The sequence below is a fragment of the Antrostomus carolinensis genome, unplaced genomic scaffold (assembly GCF_000700745.2).
Source record: "Antrostomus carolinensis isolate BGI_N321 unplaced genomic scaffold, ASM70074v2 scaffold7588, whole genome shotgun sequence".
Taxonomy (NCBI): Eukaryota; Metazoa; Chordata; class Aves; order Caprimulgiformes; family Caprimulgidae; genus Antrostomus; species Antrostomus carolinensis.
In genome coordinates this window covers 51426-75434 of record NW_010334961.1, presented here as the reverse complement: position 1 = coordinate 75434, position 24009 = coordinate 51426, and the positions used below count along the sequence as shown (strand labels likewise).

At 40.1% G+C, this 24009-nt stretch overlaps 1 protein-coding gene across 1 annotated transcript in view; it reads left to right on the top strand.

Annotated features, from left to right (window-relative positions):
- Positions 1–1648: 1648 nt before the first annotated feature.
- TNIP3 (TNFAIP3 interacting protein 3) overlaps positions 1649–24009 on the top strand; it is a 49796-nt gene continuing 27435 nt past the window's right edge. The window contains exons 1-4 of the mRNA XM_029086583.1: positions 1649–1801; positions 4278–4363; positions 12941–13073; positions 23354–23440. Coding sequence (XP_028942416.1) covers positions 1649–1801; positions 4278–4363; positions 12941–13073; positions 23354–23440 — 459 coding nt within the window. The remainder of the gene's footprint in view (positions 1802–4277; positions 4364–12940; positions 13074–23353; positions 23441–24009) is intronic.

Sequence of the window (24009 nt, the reverse complement as noted above, 5' to 3'; positions counted from 1 at the left end):
GCTGTGCTGTACTCTAGTGCTACTTTAAGTACCAAAACTGGGAATATCTGGGTAGGAGGAGATCACAGAAATGTTGTATGTTTGACTTCTTCAGAGCAAAAAAAATCTTGAAGGCTTTAGTTCTTTTTCAGGTCGGTTTCAGTCAGTGTTGCTTCTCTTTCATCAAATGCTTTTTTCTTTCTTCGGTTGCTCTTCCATTTTGATCACATTTACAGTAATAATCCATTTCTCCCTCCCACTCCTCCTACACAACAGCCACACACAGATAATGTATAACCTGCCAGCTTGTTGATCAACAGCATTTATGATTATATATGTTCCACTTTGTTTCAGAGCTATTTTGCAATACGGGTAATACTTCAATGAGGTATGTTTACTTGGCCTGGTTGTGACAGGCCCTGGATCTTTCGCAATACAAAAATTGGTAGCACTGAAAGGGTAACTTGTTAATGGGTTTATTTATTTGGCATACTATATGTTTTCTGCTTCCTCCACAGTGACAAAATGTCTGTTTATGGTGGTGGTCTGTAAAATTGAGTCATTGAGCTGATTTAGTCAGGAAAAACTAAACAAAACAAAAATCCCTTTTCCTTTCTCTGCCTCTTTTAGGCTGGCTCATTTCTGACGTTCATGGTACGTTGCGTTCCCACAGAATACTGCTTTGGTACAACTGAAGAACAAGTGAATTACAGAGCGGATTTGGGGAAAATCAGCAAAAGTTTGTGAAAATAGGATGCTCTTGAGCTAGAACTAGACTTGGAGAAAGAAAAAGAGAAAAGGGCAAGAGCAGTGCAGGATTTAACACTTACAATACAGATGTTTGTGAAGTAAATTTTGGATAACATTTTGAAACTCCAGCATGATGAGTGCCTATCTGGCTGTGATTGGTTTTATTATTAAGATTTTATTAGAATTAGTGAGTCTTGTTGTCATTCTTGAATGATGTATTTTTTTCCTCTTCAAACAAGTTTTCTATATGTCGAAAACTTATTTATTTTTAATGCAAATTAATACTCCAACCACAAAGTGGTTTGGTTTTTGGTTTTTGGTGGGGTTTTTTTGTCGGCCTATTCAGGTATATTTAACTAGGAAGTACTTGGGGCTTGGAGCACCAAGGAAAGTTTGCACACTTGTTACCAAACATTTTCAATTATTGCAAAACCTCATAAATCTGTGAGCAAAACTGATCCTGTTTTACTTCAGTGTGTTCCTGTTCTTAAAAGCCTTGACAGAAAGCAGAAGTTCATGTAATTTGGAGCAATCCTTTACAGGAGCATGATAACCCCCTGTTTTCTACAGAGCCTTAATTCTTTGAAGCAGCTGAATTTTATCCATCTTGGCTTCTATTTGTCTGATCTAATAAAAACCTACAGCATTATATTGCATGTTCTAGTTGGAAAAACTTGCGATTGTTTTAATCATAAGTTTTAATTAACAAACACTTGCACATGGTACAATAACCTAGTTACATATCTTCCATTCAGATTCGGAACTGTAGATTTAGATTTAGCACAACTTGTGCTGCCAGCACAGGTCAGACTCATTGCAGGAGGTTTTTTGTTAAAAATAAAAAATATATATATTTTTTTTTTTTAAAAAAAAAGCTTTTCAGACCTGAGAAGCTTTAAAAAAAACCAAACCATAAGAAATGAAAGGCAAAGCTGTTCTCTGCATCAAGAGTCCCTTGTGCATCGTTAGTTTGAGAAACAGTGGAGGCAAACCAAAGCAGGTGGCAATGCAGCTTAGGTGGCAGCAGCCGGGGTGTGCTCAGCTGGGTGGATCATGGCAGCTATCACTGCAGGTAACTGGTTACTACTTGTTCCCATGTCTTGGACTGGATAGAAGAGGGTGGATGTACTCCCGTGCCATGATAATGAAATGGCTTCTGATAGCTGGGCTGGCTGGTAGAGACGTGTATGACATCAAGGTGCCCAACTCTGAGGGGCACACTGCAAAATCTGCATATGACTAAGAGTCAGGAGGTATGTACAACGGACCTTGTCGAGCCACAGGGGAGGGGACCCCCCCCACCCCAGCAGATGTTAGCAGTAGGACTTCTGGAGAACTGCTTGTTTATGCTGGCTGGGTGTGCAGCTGGGCCGTGCAGTGATTTGGGAATTGTCACCTTTAGCAGCTCCTTTCTATACGTTTCGCCTGCTTGGCAGAGCAGGGCCATGGAAAACCCGGAGAGCCCACTATGTGATCCCAAGTGCCCCCCAGCAGGGAGTGTACAGCACCCCTTCTCTGCAGGCCCCCCGGTCTGGCTTCTCATCCTGTCATTGCAGAACCAGGAAGTGACATGTCTAATAAAGAAATAAATACCTTGTTCTGTGTATTTCTATACCTTTTTCACTGCTTTTTTTCTTTTCAGTTTTTCAGAACTTTCTTTGCTTCTGCATGAATTTTACCAAGATAAGTACCTTCTTTTAGTAACATCTAACGTGTATGCCTTTAATGTTGCCTACTTTTCAGCACATGGGCTGCAATACTGTGTGTAACTTGGCAAATGCATCTGAGGATGCTGAAGCTTCTAAGCCCAGTGGGATGAATCTGAGATGGAGTAGCAGTCTGAATTCTGTAGTTGTTGTTTTGTTGTTTGTTTTTTTTTTTTAATTCAGACAAGTATGGTCAGAGTTAATTTGGTTATTTTGTTTTAATTTTTGTCGTTTCAATGGCAGTAGGGAGTGTTCATTCTAGATTAGCGTTTTCCAAATTTTCTATTTTTAAGTTAGACACCTAAAAGACAAGATTAAGCACTCAAAATAAGGCTTAATTCTCATTAGTACACAGTGTCTGCAGCTCCCATTGAAATCAAACAAATACAGCTTTCCATACTTCAACATGGTTTTGTTATGATTAAACAGACACTCATAAAACTTAGACAAGCTAGAATCAAGTTTCAAGTGAAACTGAATTGACATTTTTTCTTAATAGGATCCTTGTAATTAGTGATTACCAGATGCATGTAAAATGTGTGAAATGCCTGCAGGAATGGGAATTAAGAGGGGGGGAGGGATGCCAAACACCTCAGATCTTCTCCTGGCAGCCTTTCATTTAAAATTTCTGCTCTGCACATAGAAACCATGCTGCTTCATCTATAAAATGTTCAGCTGTGGTTTCACATTAAGTTGATGTTCCCAATAAAGAGAATTACTTGTAATTGAAAACTTATTAGCTTATAAATATCAGGTTTTGCACTTGATGGCTCCCAGCTTCATTTCACTGATCATGTTGCTGTCCTTGCAATAGGTGTTATGAAACCTGCCAGTTGTCTAAATCCAGCAACTATTGTTATGTTATTGTTTGTCACTTTGATCTAAAGAGAAGAATAAGACTTCTTAGCTCCTTTTCTGGTGAACTAGAGATGTCCCACATAGCCTGAAGAAACATACCCAGGGCTGTTACCAGCCTGCAGCACAGGAGCAGAATGACTCCTCTGGATGAGGTGCTATTGGCTCATTCTTTGTACCATCTGTTCTCCCACTTGTGATGGAGAGCTGGTGATACCTCATAAAATTAAAAAAGCTTGCTTTTTTTTTTTTTCCTGTTTGGAGTTTTCATCCAAAAGGGAATATCTAAATGTGGAGTGCTTACTGATACCCTGATGCATGTCCTTTTCTGTGGGAGGAGTGGGTTTTTTTTTTTTTTCTTCTCTCCTTTCTCTTTGGAAATGCAGTGCTAGGCCATAGCTGGTCCTGACCAGAGTGAAGCTTGTTAGGAGCTTGCATAGCTTGAACAACACACCTGTGCACAATAACTCACACACGACTCCTTTTCTTTTCTCTCCAAGTGATCTAGATCAAACTCATTACTTAAATTTGGAGCAGTAGTTTTACTGGACGCTTCCATGAAGCATATGATTGTCTAGTCAATGTGAGGACATGCTTGAACTCTTGAGTATTTAAGATAGTTAATTCTTTTAAGATGAATAATAAAAGCTCTTTTTGCAACACTTCCGATGTTCCTGGGACTGCTGACAGCTTTGTTCCTTGTGTAGACTCTTGCCACTGCAGCCAGAGACTGTTCTTGCTCCTGTGCTCTTGCAAAACTGTCCCTGATAGAGCAGTGAGCTTAAGAGGATGGTGCTGGGAAGGTGGAAGTAGATTCCTGGCTTGATTGTCAGATATTTAAGGTATATGAAGAGGAAAACAGAAATGCAGGCAAGACATGGTTATCTCTTCTCATTGTAATTGCGTACTTAAATTTTTCTTCCTAGATTGTTAATGCTTTTGTTTCCTCTTAAAGTCTGTTGGTTTTTTCCTTCCTGTTTCTAATAGAGTCACTGTGAGCAGCTCAAAAGGAAGAATAAAGATGCAGAGGATCATCTAGAATTGTGCCCCCATCAGTATGTTGAAATGGAAAGGTATTATCTGTCTTAATTTTACATGAAGAAGCTTTTATTTTTATTTTTTAGAAACCAATTTACGTGATATTATTGGAAATATATAGTTGAGTTTTTCCTGCCTATGTCACTTCATCTTCCAGAGACCCCATGTTAATACTTTTTTTTTTTTTCTGCTTTGATCTGTCCTGTGGAGATCTGTATCAGTTCTGTTTAAATAAATGAAACATGGAAATTTTAAAAGTCATAGAGAAAAGTGTACGTTGGAAGGGACCTCTGGAGGTCATCTGAACCAACCTCCTGCTCAAAGCAGGGCTAGTTAGGTCAAGTTACTCAGGGCCTGTCTAGGTGAGTTTCAGATACCTCCAAGTATGGAGATTTCACAACTTATTCGGGCACCTGCTTCTTCACGAACTAATATTAGTTCTACTGATAATGGTAATAAAAAGAGGTTGTACTGTAGGATATAGAGATAAAGAGCTCACATCATGTCTGCAGCCTCTAATGAGGCTGTGATTATGACAACGCCTTTCTAAGACTGTCACTGAGTAATAAGGAGCTTCAAGAAAATTAATAGTGCTGAGCACTTCAGTGAGTACAGCTGTATTCAGCAAGATAACTTCTGACCAAAAAAAAAAATAAATTCAAGGTAGCTGAGAATAATTAAAAGATAGCTTTAAAAAGTATCAAATATAGTGTGTGGATTTGAGAGATAAAAAGAAAATCTGTTTTGAGGTAACTCTTGATTGTTTGGGGAAGCTTCAGAAATAATACCCTACCCTTCCTTCTTCCTGTCAGAGGCATTTTTTTCCAGGGTTAGTTTATTGTGAAATAACTGTGGACTGTTCCTTGTAGAATCCCTCGTGGACTGGGATTTCCCTTTTATTCAAGACATTGTGAGCTATTGCCAGTGTAGTTTGACTCCAACCTGTCTCTGTGAAGGGAGGGAGGTGCCAGGTTCCTGTCTGGCAATGGCATCCCTGGAGAAGCCATATGCCAGTCGCTGGCAGTTCAAGCCCTGGACGTGTGACACAGCCAGCCGTGCAGCGAGCTTCCTTTGCCTTTCCGTTTGGCTGCCAAACAGCTACCACAGCCAAGAAGTTGGCTTGACTTAACAGAGCTGGTTGTCCTCCATCAACTACTGTGTGTTAAATTCCCTGGCTGCTTTTCCAAATAGTGTTCATCTGTTTATTCTGCTTGCACTGTTAGTAGATCACTGCAAGTATCTTGGGTCTGTGTGGGAGACACTGACCCAAATGAATCACAGACTTGTTTTCCCCCAAGGGTGCAGCCTAGCTGTGAGCTCAGGTCAGTAGGGTGCTGGTGACACATCCATATCCTGGCCAAGGCTGAACTAGGACACAAAACGGGCTGTGCATAGGTCTTGTTCTGTTTGTGGTGATGCCTGATTTGGGAAAAGAAGGAATAGTGGTATAAAATACCAGTTAAAATGTAATTGCATCAGAACCACAGCTTTTCCCCAGAAATGAGCAGATGTAAGATCTGAATAGACTCATGGTACTCAAGCTATATCTGTGGAGCAAGCAGGAAGTCCAGAAAGGGCTGTGGGAGAAGGACTGTTTCAAAAAGGCACCTACTGAGGCTAGGAGAGTGTCCTAAAAGGGGTGCAAGCTTTTCTAGCTATTGGTCTTCATAGGAAAAGAGCAAGCACTTGAAAACATCTAGATTTGTCTCCCTTCTTGTTTTTAACTTAGTTTTCAGTTCTTTCAATGCTTTCCTGCCGTCTCCCACCAGCTTTCTGCATGTGTGCATTTAAGTGGGGGAATTCATCTGCTCAGAAAGCACACGCTACTTGGTGGCTCTGCTTGGCCAAGCTTTCCATTTGATTGATATTTCATGGCAAAACTTCATTTCCCTTTCCACTAGTGATCCACAAGCAGCTACGTGAGTCCTGGGTGATAAGTCTGGGTGGCAGTGCTCCATTTACTGCTTCTCCAGAGAGACAGTCATCTGTAGCTCACTCATGGCTCATTTAAAGCCTGAGAAAGTTGGTGAAAATAATTTAATTAGCTTTCTTGAGGTTTGAACTCAGCCCAAATGCTGTCCATCAGGAAGAAATGCAATTAAGTTCCTGGTACTATAATTAAGCAGAAGATTCAAGTGAAAGGGGAATGGTGTTATTTTCCTGACATACAGGCTGCGTAGGGTATAGAAGTGACGTGGCAACATTGAAACCCGGTCCCAAAGGACAGGAACCTCCAGGCATGGAATAAGTGATAAGTAACATGCCATTTAATGTGAACCACCTAGTTGTCATCTTCTTGCAAGTTGCAGATTTGTTGAGAGGAATAGTCAAAGTCTGGGAGACACTAAGTGCCTGTATATCAGTAGCTTTACTTCTCTCTTCACAGAGACAGGACAGATTATAAGTGCAGCTTCAGTTAATCACTGGGCCCTTTTTTAATTATTTTTTTTTTTTGCTTATTTTCAGAGAAACCAGATGTGTTTCCATTAAGAACATGCACCTCTTTTGTTGCTGTGATTTGTGTAATTCTTAAAATTAAGCAAAACTATTAAAGAATAATTGTTTCTGTTCACATTAACAGCACACAGCTTCTCCAGATGTGGCATTTGACAGCCAAACAGCTGCTGGCTATTAAATGTGCCTTAAAAGCTCCATTCCTTTGTCGTAAAGGGAACAGAAATGGAGGGACGTTTATGGGGTGATAGGCAGATGTTTTGGCTACATCAGATTTGAGCGAAAGTTTAAGTGGTTTCTCTGCTATAGTTGCAGTATGTACATGTTTTAACCCCTATCATACACCTTGTCTTATGGAGTTCTCTTCTTGGGACTGGAGTGAGATTATTTCTAATCTCACACTTACCCCCCAACCAACAGTGCCAACACTTTTTTTCCCAATATCTGGGATATCTCACTCTGAAGACAATGCAGTTCTTCTGCTAGCTGGATCTGGGCTGCTGCTGGTGGCTGACTTTCCAGCTGCACTTTTGAAATACAGAATGATTTTTTTTTTACTTATTTTGTGAAACTTCAGTTAAAAAATTAAGTTGTAAATAATTTGAAATAATGTGTTGCTTTTTTAAAAAAACAGCTTTCTTTCTAAGTATATCCTCATAATCACCAAAGGCAGGTGTTCTTTTTGTGTTTCTAACAGCACAGTCTGCTTTATGCCCAATAAACTGTTTGGGTTTTTTTATAGTGGTACATGTGAGGTGGAATATAGAACTAGTGGAGCTCAGTTTCAAGAGATCTGGCTCAAATTCCTAAGCCTAAACTCTTGAGTGGAGATCTGCTTGCTGGATGTTGAGTACTGGAATAGCACCACTGATCCTTAGGGAGCTGCACCACATTATAACTATTCTCTATCAGCTCAGAATCTACTCAACTTGTAAGAGCTCATGAGGCTACAAAATTTTTTTTTCTATAACAAAAGTCGTCTTGTTTTCTTGGCAAAATTCTGTTCTTCCCATTCCTTATTGGACAGGAAATTCTTTGTCATTTAGTCTTAGCTGGATAAGATATTAATATAAAAATCCTGATGCATTTAGATGAAAAAAAAATCTAAGAATTCTACAAAACGGAATTAAAAGAGAGCAAAAAATCCTGTAAAATCAGATGTAACATAAAAGAATAGGCTAATTTTACAGATCAACTGTTATTTTTAAGAATTATGTGCCTACTTTTATTCTTAAGTCTGTTTCTAGTACAAGTTAGATCTCATTTTCTCCTGTATTCTAAGGCCTTTTTCTGCCAAGAAGTGTGTTATCATAAGTAGGGGAAATATTAGCTGAAATGATTTACCTTGAAATTTGCTACCTTTCTAATTTATCCAAACCAGCTCATCCTCCATAATTCAAATGGAGAATTTTTTTTCTTTCTGTGGATCTGATCCTTAGGCTTAACCAAGCAAGAGTTCTATGTCCCAAATGCCCACCCAAGAGGATGAAGCATGTGTTTGACCCCTAGACTCTGGAATTCATTTCCCCTCAAAAATATGACTCTCTGGTGTTGGCATCTGGCTCTAAATCCTGGCTTAAAACCTTTTTTCACAATTGTTTATGGTGTGTATTTGTGCTTTCACCAATCACATGAGAATGACCCTGGCACACCAGCTTTGAAGTTATTGTTTCAAACAGAGTTATATGCCTTTGGTTTTAACATTTTGCAATAAATGCCTTGGGACATGTAGGTATGTCCATTGTTGCCCCATAACTGTTATTAGTAAGTAATAGTGCCAGTTTCCAGAGAAAACCAGGGAGAGCCAAGAGCTCAGAAATGGTACCAGCTGCAGAGCTGCCTGGGGCTTGTACTTGGCTGTTTGATGAACATTTATTTCTTGGCTGTCAATCTGTGCTCCCACAAGCCCAAAGCATGTGGCTCATCAAAAGAACATAGAATCATAGAATTGCCTGGTTGGAAAAGATCTCTGAGATCATTGAGTCCAACCATACCTGTCCACTACTAAACCAGATCTCTGAGCACCTCATCTACCCATCTTTTAAACACTTCCAGGGATGGTGACTCAACCACCTCCCTGGGCAGCCCGTTCCAGTGCCTGGTGACCCTTTCAGTGACAAAGTACTTACTGACATCCAATCTGAACCTCCCCTGGCATAAATTAAGGCCATTGCCTTTTGTTCTCTCATTAGTTATCTGGGAGAAAAGACACACACCTGCCTCTCTACACCCTCCTTTCAGGTAGTTGTAGACAGTGATAAGGTCTCCCCTCAGCCTCCTTTTCTCCAGGCTGAACACCCCCAGTTCCCTCAGCCGCTCCTCATCAGTCTTGTTCTCCAGCCCCCGCACCAGCTTCGTTTCCCTTCTCTGTTCACACTCCAGCGCCTCAATGTCCTTCTTGTAATGAATATTTTAATTATTAAAAAACAAAATACCTAATTTTAGAAAATGTTGGCAACAGCATAGAACAGTAAGTGTATTAATGATGCAGAAACATACCTGTGAACTCCACAAAACCAAAGGTAGTTTTGAAACAATTGCTTTCCGCAGAAGCTAAATGCTGTGTGCCCTCTAGAGCTCACTAGTGGAAGCTCAGGTGATCATCGAGAACTGTCTCCTGCTGGGGTAGCTCCTAATCATCAGGATCTTGATTTATTTATTCAAGCACTCAGATCCTCTGTGTGCTCTGAAAATCCAGACTGTAAAATAGATCATATACACCAGATATTATTAATGTTTTACATCACAATAAATATATCCTTCCAATTATCAAAGTGGCTAATATTCAAATATAGATAAATGGAGTTATAGTTTCTGGTCAGACGACCTCAGTCTAAAAACTGAGGGAAAACCAAATGCACTGAGAAATGTGGTCAATTAAGTAATTTTCTGACTTTTATGATGATGTCAAAACACATGGATGTTACAGAGCAGCAATCAATTTGTAGGGATTTGAGTCTTTTGCCGTTCCCTTTCTTTTACCCAGGCACAGCTGGTTCCTGCTCTTGCCCAGGTACTCCTGAGCACAGAAAGGAGAATACAGAGAGACAGGGTGGGGGCAGCCAGAGGTGGCACATCATTTACAGCCACAGTGTCAGACTAACTGCAGGGAGCAGAGCAGAGGAATGAACACTTCCTGCCTGAAAATAAATATTTAAAGCCAACCCGCTATCCTTAAGGGGTATTTCCCAGCCTGATTCACGCTCTGATCTCAGGAGGCTGTGGTCACATATCTCTCGCTGTGGCTGAACCAGCAGCAGAGATGAGTGCAACCTGCCTAAATACTGCTGCACTCCTGCCAGAGATTGCTGCTCATCTTTTACTGTCCTCAGGACTGCACCTAGATATTGCTTCTTTAATTTGAGCAGCTGTTTTAGTCTAAGCTGCTTCATTTGACTTACAGTTTAAGAAACCCTGACTATTTTGACCAAGCTGGGTGAGTGGGTTATGCTGGCAGTTGGGGATGATAATTTGTAGTAGAGAGACACTGAAGGTGGAAAGTGGCTGGGGCTGTAGATGAGTTAAACTCTGCCTGGCTTTGCTGCAGCTGGAGCAGGATGTGTGACTGCAACCCTGAGCAATGAGCAAAATACCTTTACCAGAAGCCACTTGTAGGCCAGTTTTTTTCTCTCAGCTAAGCAGAAAGCTGGTTGCTCTACTGATCTCACACAGGAGATGGGTAGAGCAATGAAAGAGGAGAGCAACTAGCCTACCTTTGGTTGGTTGCCTAAGCACAGATAAAAAACTGAAGTTTTGAAAGCTCAGTCTGAAAATATTGCCCTGTGGTTTCAGCAGCTCTGTCCGAAATCCCACAGTGCTGCTCAATAACTTTTCCCCGCGCTTTACTTTGCCTCTCCCTTCTTTTTGCCACCTTTCTAGGGGCTCTAAGGAGGCTGCAGCAATCATTGCTCCCCTGCTATGCAAATATAATTGCATGCACCTTTCCTAAAACTGCACCACGAGTGCCTACTTCCACGCTGTGGCTTTTCAATTCTTCTGGGCATCCTCAAAAGCACCGAGTGCTCTGCACAGCATATATCCCATTCTGGTACACAAAGCAGTCTCAGGCTGGGTCAGGCATGGGAGTCCAGATACGCTGAAGATGCTGTTTTCTGGGGAAGTGCACTTGAGAGAAAAGCAGTGTTGCTACTTAGGTTGCAAAGTTTGCATTATGTAGGTGATTAAACCTGAAGGCTATTAGCAGAATGTTTGGTCATGCTGCTGCTTGAGAATTTATTGTCCAGGAAGCTTAGCACAGAGTTGCTTCAAAAAATGCCACTCACACTGGTCTATCCAGGATTTTGCAATATTTAGCGAGACAGAAAAGGGCTGGATTTCTTTTGCAAAGTTTGTTTTTTCCTTCTGTGGTTTTCTTCACGAGGTGCCCTTTCTGCTGGGGCTTACCTGCCACCCACACACAGCTGAGACCTTGAAAGCTGTCACGGGTGTTGGGAGCAGCTGCAGCCTGCTGCACCCGACTGAGGTTCATGAAATGTGCATTGAGATCTTCTAATCATCATGGCTTTAAAAGAGAGTTACGGCCAGTTAAAGTGGTCTAACAAAAACCAATACGCTCTTCAGCTGAGTACTCTCTTTCTTTGAACTTGCACTAGTTGCTGTGTTGTTTTTTTGGGTTTTTTTTTTTTAAATTGTGCTTCAGGACCTTCCAATGCTAAAAACCCTGGTCTTGGTTCCTTGTGTAAAATTTCTACTTCCCTATGCCATAGATCTAGCTCTCGAAACGCATCCAAATACCATGTTTCCACCATGAAACTTCTATTTTTTTGGTGCAGGCAGGCTTCATGGTAGCTCTGAAACTGCCATGAAATCCCAGCTTGTCCAACTACTAGAAAGCAAGTAAAAAAAAAAACCCTCTTGAGCCTTACTTGTCCTTATTTGCTACTGTTGGTATTTTATTGTAGTACTTCCACAAATGATTTTGCATTCATGCTTAATGAAAATACATCTCTGTTATAGTCTCTGTGTTGTAAATATCACGGATAAAATTAATCATTCTATGCTATCAGCACAAAATTTGCCACACTTATTTACTCTTATGATTAGGATAGGGGGGTTTGGATAATTTTATCAACTGCCCTCCAAGAGTTTCCTCAGAACCTGCAGTGTGATCCCTGTGGATTGCCTGTGTAACCCTCAATAAGTATAACTGATAAATTCTTACTGCTTTCAATGTTTCTGGCATTTTTTCAAATGAAGTATTTCCTGCCTAAATCAATAAGTAATCTTGCTATAAGAGGTTGGTAGGACTTTTGAGCCTTGCAGTTTGCTTTCTGATCATGCATTACTTATATTTCGAGTTGGTTTAAGCTGATTAGGAAATGAAGGTCTGAGTTTGCAAAAGATTTGAGTATTTCCTGAAAACTTGGGTTGGGTCTTTTGGGGGTTTGTTTTAATTATGCCTCAGTCCATTCTCTGAAAGTCACATTCCACCCTTATAATGTGTCAAGTGAATCAGCCCTAATTGCTAGTTAGTTCTGCAAATTTGGAGCAAGCCCTTAGCTGCACCTAAGTCCTGTGTGCCCTTAGCAGAGAGGCTGAATGAAAAGAGTTTTCCTACCAAACAAATATAATTTTAGTGTTCACAACAGAGAAATTTTTACATGGTATGAATGTTTTTAAAAGGAACTTTCATTCAGGAAAAGAAAAAGTCTGAAAATGTGTGTCAGGTATCTATTGCAAAGCGTTACAGAAAACAAATTGTGCCATCAAAAAATTTAGTGAACTGAGCACCTAGTTTTAGAGTTCAAAACCAATTTAACCATTTTAACTGCCTTTTTGTTAAAGCTGAATATAAAATCCTTGAAACTGCAGGTGAGTGGGTGGGGTTGAGGGCACATAACAGCCTTCATATAATCCCCAAAAGAGTAGACTTGGATTTTGTAGGTGCAAGGTAGTAAAATTCATAAAGACTTCTTGTTTAAATATTTTAAATGAATTTTTGCCGCAAAGCACTTAAAGATTGCCCGTGTGACACTGCTCTAGTGCTCTCTGCGTAGCAGGAAGGAAGGTAGCAGGAGCTCAGTACAAGACTAGCTCTGCTGTCTCTATTGTCACATACAGAAGACAGCTGACAAATTTACCTTCTCTGTGCTTTAAGTTTTGGTGGAAAGTTTGACATTACTATTTTTTCTAAGCAGGTGTGAAAGTAAAGAGCTTGATGTTGAAATAAGGAACCTGATAGAGAAGAGTAACACTTACCAGTCGTGCAAGGACCCCGAACCTATTGCCCAAGAGAGTCCAAACCCTCAGAGGACTTCATGTTCCCTTAAGGTAAACGCAGTCTGTTTTTGCAATGTTTATCTACCAGGAAAAAACATTCAGGGGATGTTCCCTGGGCGACTTGATTCTGCATGAAACTTTTTGATTTCTGAAATGATGCAATGAACTTGCTACACTTTTTTTTTTTTTCCCCTGATGCAGCTATTTTCTGTTATGAGGAAGGCTGAGTGAGAAGATATGTTTTATAGTGCTTTATAAGGTCAACTAAACTCACTGTTCATCCAAAGTGCCACCCTCTGTAGCCAGCTGTGCCTTTTGGATAACTGAAATCCACAAAACTGCGTATTCCAAGAGCACTGACATTTCTTTAGGTTGTTGCATTTGGTAGTTCTGATTTAACTGAGGATGAGCAGAGGTGTCGGGGACAAAGATCTTTGGGAGTGTCAGAAAGGCTTTTAGATAAATAGGAAGAAAGAAGAAGAAAAAGGATGATTGAAACCCACACTTCTGTGGTATTACAAACAGAAAATTGTAAGCCACCTGCTAAGATGCTTGTCTTTGCTTGCAGTGAAGCAGCGGTTAACAAGCATGACAGAAACTTGTTCTAGGTTTCCCTCTCTGTTTCCCTCCTCTCCCCTGAAACAGCAAGCTACTTTTTATTGTACAGTAGGAGGACAAAAGGAAATTCCTGTTTTCTGCAAACTGGGAAAGGGAGGAGTGAGAGGTGCAGAGGAGAGGAGTGATTAAGCCAGGAATGACATCCACCTGCAAGGGATGACACACTTACCTGCCTGTGTGACTCCACTACAGGACAGGGGGGAAGGAAACTCTGAAGGCTGCACCCTGAGGCGTGATGCAGGAAATTGATGAGGAGGATGACTCTCTTCTATGAAATCTGAAATTACACAGAGCTCCTTTCATGTGTAAACTGCCATCTCCAAAATGACTCATGACCTCAGGGCATGAAGTTGAGCTGAACCTAAGGAGATGCCCCAGGGTTAGACAAGTGGGATTAGAAACTGAGAAAGAAGCCATAGGGAGGAACGGGGATTCCCGGCCCCAGGGGAGGAATAAGCACCGTGAAACAGAAGTCAGTGCAGAATCAGGTAGCACTGAGCTATGAAGTTACAGGGCAGAACAGTGAGCCACCAATGGTGTGTGGAAACACCTGGTTCCCTATGTTAGCCTGCCTCCAGCAGAAGGAGTTGTAGGAAAGGATTTGGGAGGTGTGGGGAAGAAAAAAGAAAGGATGTGCTCACCTCAGCTGTTTCTGTGGAGTGCTTCAGCAGTGGCAGTATTTAATCTGCAGTGCTTCTCTGCTTTTTGCATTTCTAGCACTTATTTGCCTGTGAAAGGTGTGTGTGTGTGTGTGGTTTTCATAGGTTAAAGGAGGAAAGTTTACGATATGGCTATTTTTTATTTATAATTTTATGTATTTTAGGGGAAAAAAAAAGTCTGTTTATTAAATGAAATGCTGTTTTAAACTTCAAATGAGGAGAAAATTCTATATTTAGAAATGAGAAAAAAGTTAATTAAACAAAAATGTACCGTTCCCTATAGTGTTGGTTGTTCATCAGAAAGTTATTTGGCAGAGCCAACAAGTAATTTTTATTCTGTAACATCTTTTTCTGGAGTGAAGAGTATAAATTGCACGCTACAAAGTGGCATTTCATTCTGAGCTTAAATTACTTTTGAGACTGTTATCTGGAAATGTCTGTAAACAAATTCCCTTTTTCATCAGGATTTTTTTCCATAAAAAAATATGTAATATTATTGTGGTTTTAAAGGCAAATATTTGAGAGCAAGAAAATGTAGGTCTGCAGAATGAACTAATTCTCAGCACATTCTTCAGCCTGATTCCTTTATCTGTAGTACTTTAATTGCAGCTTGTCACGATGCTATGTTCCTCCCTCCTCTCAGTTTAATGAAATGTGTTTACTTTTGCTTGCTAGAGCCATTGATGAAAAAAGGGAAACTTTAAATCTTTTACTGATTAGAACAATAAATAATTTCTAATTCACATCTACTTATCTATTCCCCCTGTCTTCTGTAGCATCACTTATTGCTGTGATGTGCAGCAGGAGGGTATGTGAATGAGAAGGATTGCAAGCTCCAGCCCTGCAGAGGCCACAGTCTGTGAAAATGCCTCTCCTCAAAATGTGCCTGGGGAAGGAAAGGGTTCCTTGTTCTGTCTTCTACAGAGGGGGAAACTGAAGGCAAGTTTGCTTGAAAAAATCAAGCAATTTGCTATTTTAATATTAAAAAATCAAAGAAAGATATTTCTTACCACAAAAAAGCAGCTTCCTTTTTCATATTTAAGTATAAAGCTGATTACATTCAACTGGAATAAGCTAGACTAAATATTATGCATCAAAATACAACTGTTACTAAAAAGTACTCCTGCAAAGTGTTTTCAGTATGTTTAGGGCTTCTTCAAGATTTTAGACACAAGAAGGATGTTTTCTGGGGGAGGTGAGGGCAGATAAAAGCATCAAATAAGAAGGGAAGAATAGCAGCTAAAATAATTAGTGGTGTGTCAACATAAAGTAAAGTTGACAGAGATAATAAATTTCATGGGATCAATTGGTGAAATAAAACCAAATACACTTTCAAGCACCTAAACTGTTTTGGGTGTCAAGTGAGAAAGAAAAAAATTTCACTTAAGGGCTGTCTGTACTTGCAACAACTACGCTGTGAAACTCAAAATAGCCTGTTTGCCATAGTTAGAAATTATCATCCAGTCATTTTTCCATGAAACTGGAATTTTCATCATCAGGTTTGAGTCTATAAATGCTGAGGTACTTGAGTAGCCATGCCCTTATGGTTAGTCTCATTGATGACGATGGAAAACAGTGGATAAAGGAAATCCTGAAACAGAAGCCTGTGCTATGTTTTACTTACTCTGAAACCACATCTTGCTCTAATTTTATCTGGTTCCCACATATTAAGGCACATATTTGCATCTGCACATATTTTTACTTACTTAAGGGAAAATCCCTTTCTAGCACACTTCTCTAGGTGAAGCATGTGGGCCAAGTATAGACACGAAGAGGTAGATCCTTCTTCTGGTTTAAGAGCTGATTCTATTCTTCAACGAAAATCTCTTGTTTTTTACCATTTCCCCACATGCACCAGGATGAGAAAAGGGGTTGCAGTGGGGATTGTAGCAAGCACTGCCAGTGTAATAACAGCTTCAGGAATAAAGCCAAAAGCAAAACTCAACCAAAATGTAAGCAAACAGAAGGCTCCCCAAAAACCACCAAATTTTAACCCAAGTAATTTTAGAGTAAACCTAGCTTCTACAATTCTGCAGCTCAACAGTACAATAAACAAACAACCAAACAAATCTCAAAGCAGATACCTGAGGCTAGGAAGAAGAAAAAAAAAAAAAAAAGATTATTTTACCATTTTGTCATCATCAAGGAAAGATTCAGTTTTACTTAATTCAAGCATTTTAATGGTTCCTGGTTTCACTGCAGTTACTGAACAGATGGAATTTTCAGAAGTGACATGTGGCTTTCATTATCTTAATTTGTGAGTGCCTATTTTGTAATAATGTAACAGAAGCCTTTCCCAGAATAAAGATCCAGCACTTTGAAAATGAGAAATTTTATCTTCTTGTGGTGCTGATGCCTGTGATAGGATTGTGTTGGCCACAGCTTCAAGGCTTTGATTTTTTTTTTTCTCCCAGTGCCAGCTTCCCAAAGATAGCTAAAAGACTTTTACACTCAGAAAGGTCAGATCTTCTCAGAATGTGAACTAAATTAATTCTAATTTTTAAACAGAAAAAAACCCCTGATTTCAAAGCTGCTACTAATAGAAATTGTAGAATATTATAGAAATAGAATAGAAATTCATAAAAGGGTTCTAAGCACTTTGGCCCACTTTGCCCTTGCAGGCAGGGTTGTGTGCTGCCACTTGTGAGTTAACTCGATGTGTTTCGCAGGGACAACAAATCCTGCCTGCTCCCATTTGTTTCCTGGGAAGCTTTTTCCTTACCTGGTAGCTGACTGGCTTTTCCTGCTCCTCACAGAGTTTTATTTACAGAAGCTTCTGGCTCCCAGCTCCCTGCCAGGCATTCCTGGCAGCCACACTCCAAATCATGTGAAACTTTCTTCCCTGCATGTGCTCAAACTGGTTGCCATAAAAGAGGAGGTTTCCCCCTTCACCCCAGTCTTTAAAATAATACAAGACAGCTGTGAACAAAAATGAAAGATAAAACAGGTGCCATCTGTCATAATGCTCAGAGCTGCCTGATGAGTTTTGAAAAATAAATGGCCAGTTCTTTTCTGTCATCATTGCTTATAGCATGGACACAAATTGTAAATGCCAAGGATAATGCTTCATAGGCCAAGCAGGTAAGTATGAATGGGGAGAAAAAAAGGAGTGTGAAGAGTGGGAGAAAGTTGGGTAAAGGTCTTACTAACAAATCACGCTGATTAAGAGAATTTAAATATTTTAAATTATGATTTACAGATATTACAGAAGGTTTCAGACTATTAGTCAAACTTGCAGATGCAGGTTTACTCACTACAGTATTTTCTTAATACATTTAATCATGGTTTGAGCTGTCACTGTAATACAGGTAGAGCAATGGAAGCCAAGGAACAGCAGGGCTCATGTAGATATTAAGGAAGCATTTTCATAATACACATAGAAGATAAATTATCAACCATTCTTCTAGGAGAAGCCAGATCTGACCAGCTTTCCAAAGACAGAAAGTGATCAGTCTTGTATTAATTTAATTCTTTTAAGCTACCGAACTGTACTTACTCATCTGGAGAGCAGACTCTGCTCCATTTCTCTCCTTTGTTTTTCATGTTTACTCAAAATATTCTCAAATGTAAAGAAAAGTTTATTTGTATTCAGTGGTGGTTGATGCTACAGTTACACATCACAGCCTAGCAGCAGGAGTAATGACATTTTGTTTCCTCTTTTGGGATGGATAGAAGGAATGTGTGAAGGAAGTGACTTTCTGGAGAGGGAGTGAAAGAAGTAAGGGATGAGAAATGGATGAAAAGAGAATGTAAGTAACTTACACTCTAGCTCTAACATGTGTGATAAATCCCAGCTAGATAAAGGCCTGTATGTCTGTGTATTTTATGGAGGCTACAAAAAGTAACACAACTCCATCCACTGCAGACTAGGATTTGGTTTTACATGTGTTTATGGAGAAGTCAGAGGTAGTTATACTGTAAGAGGTTACCAAGTTGCTATTTCTCCACTCAGAGACTATTCCCTGCAGTCTGTTTTCTCATGATTTTTTTTTGTAGTATAGCCAGTAAATGCCATGACACAGACTGACTTGTTCATTTAAAGAGGAAGAGATTAAATAATCAGGGAAATTAAGGCTTATGCAAGCATTAGATTAGGATTTATAAAATTTGCTGACCAGTTTGTCACTGCTGTTACATCACATTTAGCAAGTCTTGATTTTGCATGTTAGCAGCTAAAGTAGTAAAAGTGGCTAAAATCAGTAAAATCTGATTTTTAGTTGTCTGTGACAAGAGAGGGACTAGATTTTCCCCACAAGCCCTTTACTGCAGTGTTAGAGATGGTGCTAATTTGCATGGCAGTGTCCAGCATGTGTGTCATCAGGGGTACTGCCCACGTCTGAGGTGCCATTTCAGTCCGTGGTTGCAGGAGTGGCTCAGGCAGCTCCTGGGGAGCACTCGCCTTTGTTAGTGCTGATTGACCTCCTCTCAGCACAGGCATGGTTGACATCGTTCCCACTGCACAAAACAGACACACTTGATTTCTCCTTGAGTATCTTCTCTGCTTTTCTGTAGACATTTACCAAACAGTGCAACACCTAGCAAACATACACTGCCTTCCCTTTGGACAACACCGCTAAGTCTGTGTTTTCCTCCAAAATTTACTTTCATGGTGGTTTTTTGCAGACCTGTTCACCCTTTGCAGACACCCTCTTCAACTGTCATTTTTGCTTCCTGTGACTGTGAAGTACTAGGACAAATTTTCCTCTAAAATCTTTAACTAGTCTGGTTATGTTTTGCAGGATGGAAAATTTTAACAGGTTTTTGAAAGTTTCTTTGGATCTGTAAAGAGTTTTTCAGGTTTGCGACTGCATTCACAGTCTGGTCTTCAACTAGAATTCTCCAAGCAGTTTAAAACTGTATGTTTGATTCAATAACTTCAAACCAAGTATAAATGCCTTAAATAATATTTTTCTTTTTTAGACCGTTGAAGACTGATAGTTGTCAAAAAGAGTCCTTCTTTCAAGGATTGTTATATATCTCAGATTTCTGAAGTGCTGTTGTACAACTAAGCTGTTCTTCATTGTGTAGCAGTAGACTGATCAACAAATGTAGTGTCTTTATCTCCACAATACCAAAGAAAATTGATGTTGTCATCTCTTGTCTTTCTTTTCAGTCCAATTAACTGTTTTCACAGAGAGAGACAACAATTTTGCTTCAACCTCTCTTGGTTTTTGTTGGAAGAATACCACCACCTCTGAAGAGCTTGAACTTTTGTTCCCTACTCATTGGTAGTTCTTCTATTCGTATAGATTTCTGATGTACTCTTTTCTTTGCAATACCCTGTACTGTTCTTATAGGGCAATCAGTACAGAAAAGCACTTGTGAGGGAGGGAACAAGGTACCTATCTCCTACCAAGCTGCTTGCACAACTGAACAGCACGTTGTTGCCCTTGAGGTGTATTTCCTATCAAGTCTCTTAAGACATTTGACTTTAGGCACTATGCGAAGGGCTATTAGAGTTATCTGTATGAATGTTAAGCTTGCCTAGCTAGGCACTGAAGAGTACTTAATGTCATTTCTAGTCTGTCCTATTTTCTATAAAATGCTTGTAGCGAAGAGCAATAGCTAAGATGGTGCAAGAAAATTTGGCACTGTTTTTAACATTTATACTTAGGGTGGAAGGCCATTAACAAAGCTAAGAGCTTCCATACAGGCATGTCTAGTTCAGAGCTTATTGCTTGTTAGCAAGGAGCAATATTTCTTTCAAACGAGGTGGTAATGTTAGGTGAAAGATTTGCTCAATAAATGAGGCCACTATAAATTGCACTCACTTAACAGTGCCGAACTGCATGCAAACAACGGGTATTTCAGCAAACAGCAAAAATTCACTGAAAACTCATGCAAAACTATGCATACCCCTTCCACCAGACCAGGTTGCTCAAAGCCTCATCCAACCTGGCCTTGAACACTTCCAGGGAGGGGGCAACTACAGCTTCTCTGGGCAACCTGTTCTGGTGTCTCACCACCCACATAGGAAAGAATTCCTCATATCTCATCTAAACCTACTTTCTTCCAGTTTGAAACCGTTATACCTTGTTCTGTCACTCCCTGCCCTTATAAAAAGTCCCTCCCCAGCTTTCTTGTAGCCCCTTCAGGTACTGGAAGGTCGCTATAAGATCTCCCCAGAGCCTTCTCTTCTCCAGGCTGAACAGCCCCAATTCTCTGTCTGTCCTCATAAGAGAGGTGCTCCAGGTCTCCCCAGCTCTCTGAGAGTATCATAGCAGTGGCGGGGAGAGCAGAAAGGAACAGTGTTGCAACTAGTTAAAATCCCTATGGCACCTTCAAATCCTCAAGTCCAAGAGAGAATCATTCACTTTCAGTAGTCATTACTATGGTCATTAAGATATCAACAACAAAGGACTTGGTGTCCTAATGTCCACCTGGCTTTCCAGGAAACTTCCCAGCTTTCTGGGAAACTGTTTTGAATTGAATAACAGTAAAAACTGTGTGCGCTCCAGGGTCTTAGCCACCTCTTCTCTTCAGAGTAATTCAAGCACTGGTATCTTCCAAGTGGGAGCTGTGATTCACAAATAGGTCTGTGTCCTGGGTTTGTTCTTCTGTCCCCACTGCAGGGACAGCTCAGCACCTGACATAGCACATAGGAGCCCACTGTTGTGAGGAAATTGGAAACCGGGGCTGGTTTACCTTAGTGGGCCAGACCATAAAATGCCCTAAGGTTTCTCCCAAAGCTTAGCTGCTGCTGGAATGGGGATGGGACTGCTGAACTTGGGAGCTGGGGCAAGGGAAGGTGTCTGTGCTTGAGAATCATTGCCCTCAAGAGCAGACGTGCAACATGGAAGTTTTCTGATTGTATTTGTATGAATCAGATGCTCAGAGGTGGTACTTTATAGACAGAGACAGATGCTATTTCCATACATTTACAATCTATAGCACTGTAGCAGACCAGCATGAGGTAGCAGGACTGAGAAGACAATAGATAGTTGTTGTTTGTGTTATTTGTATCTAGTTACAGTACCATCTCCTTCAGCAGCTGACTCTTGACTCTTCATGTGCCCGAACTTTGGTACAGTCAGAACACACAATTAAGCAGTGGCGGCCTGCTCATGGATGCTGCAGATGTGGCTGTGACAGACCGTGGGTGAAAGGAGACATCATCATTCTCTGATCTGACACTAACATCTGAATGACCTTTAGCCTTCAGTTGGTCTGGTTCCCTGTGTGTGTAATAGAGTTATTGCCAACTTCTGCAAAGAGCTTTGAAGTCATTAGGTGAAAGCTTTGTTTTGACGCAAACTTTTAATAATATTAGAATAGTTGGTCTCATTTTTAAAATGTGTGGTGCTTCCTCTTCCTTCTCCATTATGGGGATTTTCCAGTTTAACTATTACTACATTCTCTCAGGTAGTACAGACTGTTTATTCATTTTTGAAGTTGGCCTTCTTGCATGTCTGTTTCCCAGAGGATGGCTGGTTTCACTCAGCCTTGCTTTGGTGATAGAGGTTTACTCGGCTTCATTGCCTGAGAGTTACTGGCTTGTACTTCTTACAATATATTAATCACTACAGAAAAGTCAAGAAATGCAATTGTGGAAATTGCTGTTGTGTTATCAGCCGGTAGTTCTTCCTTCTTTAAACCAATGCTGTCCCTGGCAGGGATAGCTCAAAGACTAGTTTTGGTATAGGACCAGTGGAAATTCTTTTATTTTTGGATGGGTAGGATGACTCTTACTGAATCTTTATTAAAATTGAATCTTTATCTTATTGAAGTCTTTATTAAAATAACATTTGTTTTTTAATTTCTCTCTTTATACCCCACAAGTTTTCCAGCTGCTCTGTAAACCATGAAAAAAATAGAAAGAACATCAGGGTAGGGAGAATATGTTTTGTATGCAAATGCTATAAAATAGTAACTTTCTTCCAAATTGAGTTTTTCATCTTGCAAAAGAGGAGTGGCTTAGTCACAGATTATGAACCAGAGATCTGGAATGTGGCTGTTAAACTCCAGCATTTCAGAGGATTACTTTACTTTGTCTAAATCCTTTTTTGGAAATCGAACGACCTCCTACAGATTTATAGTATTTTATGTCAAATTTAACAGTCTAGCTTTCTTCCATTCCTTGAAAAGGAAATAAACAACCTCTAGGTCCACTGAAAAAGCTTAAGACCCAGGGATCTTTCTGCAATAAGAAAAAAATATGCTTTCATGCTTCCTTCTCAAGTCTGTCATTATTCAGAATTCCAAGACTGAAGATGGCAATACTCTGCTGTTTTCTATTTCATCCTGATGCTGTATGTGAAGCTTGTGGAAGCCTTTTCTTTGTCAATCTTTCCTGTGAATTTATCTTGGTAAGGTTAACCTGTATTTCCAAATGGGAAACCAAGACACAAGTTTGAAGTGTTGGGTACCTTGAGTACTCAAGTGAAGACTTGAGTAGCTTGAAGCTCGATCCATGCTTAGATCAGGTAAGTACTAGAACTGCAAATACAGTGTCCTTGGGAGAAGAATAACGACACCTGTCATCCTTCATATTTGTGCAGCTTTTCTGCAGGGAAAGTAAATCAATTTTCCAATTATGGTTTTCCCCTAAACATCTTGGTGTTTGTATGGGTGTGCTCTTCCCCATACCTGTTAACAGACTTCACTAGTGTTCCTTTATAAGCATGACTCACTAATTTTTCTATCATGGTAGTTCAGACTTAGTGTCACTTAATACTTGTCATACTTACGTAAGTCCTTTTTTTACAACTGGAAGCAGGGATAGAAAACCCTGTCCTCTTAACTTACTGAAAAAAAAATACCCTTCCTTCCTTTATATATGCAACTTCCTCTCTTGGGGTGAACTGGCCAGTTGATTGTGATTTATATGCACACTAAGCAGAGCACTGCTTTGCCCAGCATATTAGTCATAGGCAGTATGCTTCAACCCTTCTGGGAAGCCCCAGCCAGGAAGGAGGAAAAGGTTAAAAATCAAAATTCCACCACTTATTACTGACCCTTGACTGCTTCCACTCGTGGATCTTCTGGGTCTTAATGCAATTCTTCTGCTCCTTTAGTCAATGTAAAATATGTTTCATTGCTCTTCTTCTTTCAAAGACCTCTACTCAAACAAATGCTCAAGGCTGTCTTGGATATGCATGGGCAGGTGTGAGTGACATGGAAGCCTCAGCAGACCCACTAGAAGTAAGTGACTGTTTTGGCTGTTCTCTGAAGTGCTGTCTGATTAACAGGAACAATTTGAGCTGGTGCAAGCATCATGTATGTCACTGTAAACTGACAATTAGACAATTATGGGCTCATTTTTGTGTTCTAGTAGATTTGTCTGAATCGTTTACACTGTTGAAGAGTAGAAGGAAATGTTAGGAATATTTTTGGATACAGCATTCTTAGAAAGAAAACCTTCCTTAGCCTTCTCCCCTGCCCCCATAGTATCTGGTCATTTTAATTTGTTGTTATACAACGTGCTAGGAAGCATTTTAGTGACCCAAGAATTTCTGCGAGCAGTATTTGGGCCAGCTGGTGCCAAGTGTATATATAGCTATTAGATTTGTGAGTTGTCCTATTCACTTTAATAGAACTCTTAAATATGCATTTAAATACATGCCTAAGGCCTAGATTCTGAAAACAATTCAACACGTGAATAACTCCATGGGCTGCCAGGTAATTGCTTCAGATACTTTAAGTTAAACATGTCAATGATCTTCTACAGGAAGAAGGATTAAGTGTTTTCTGGCATGGAAGGCAAGTGCTCC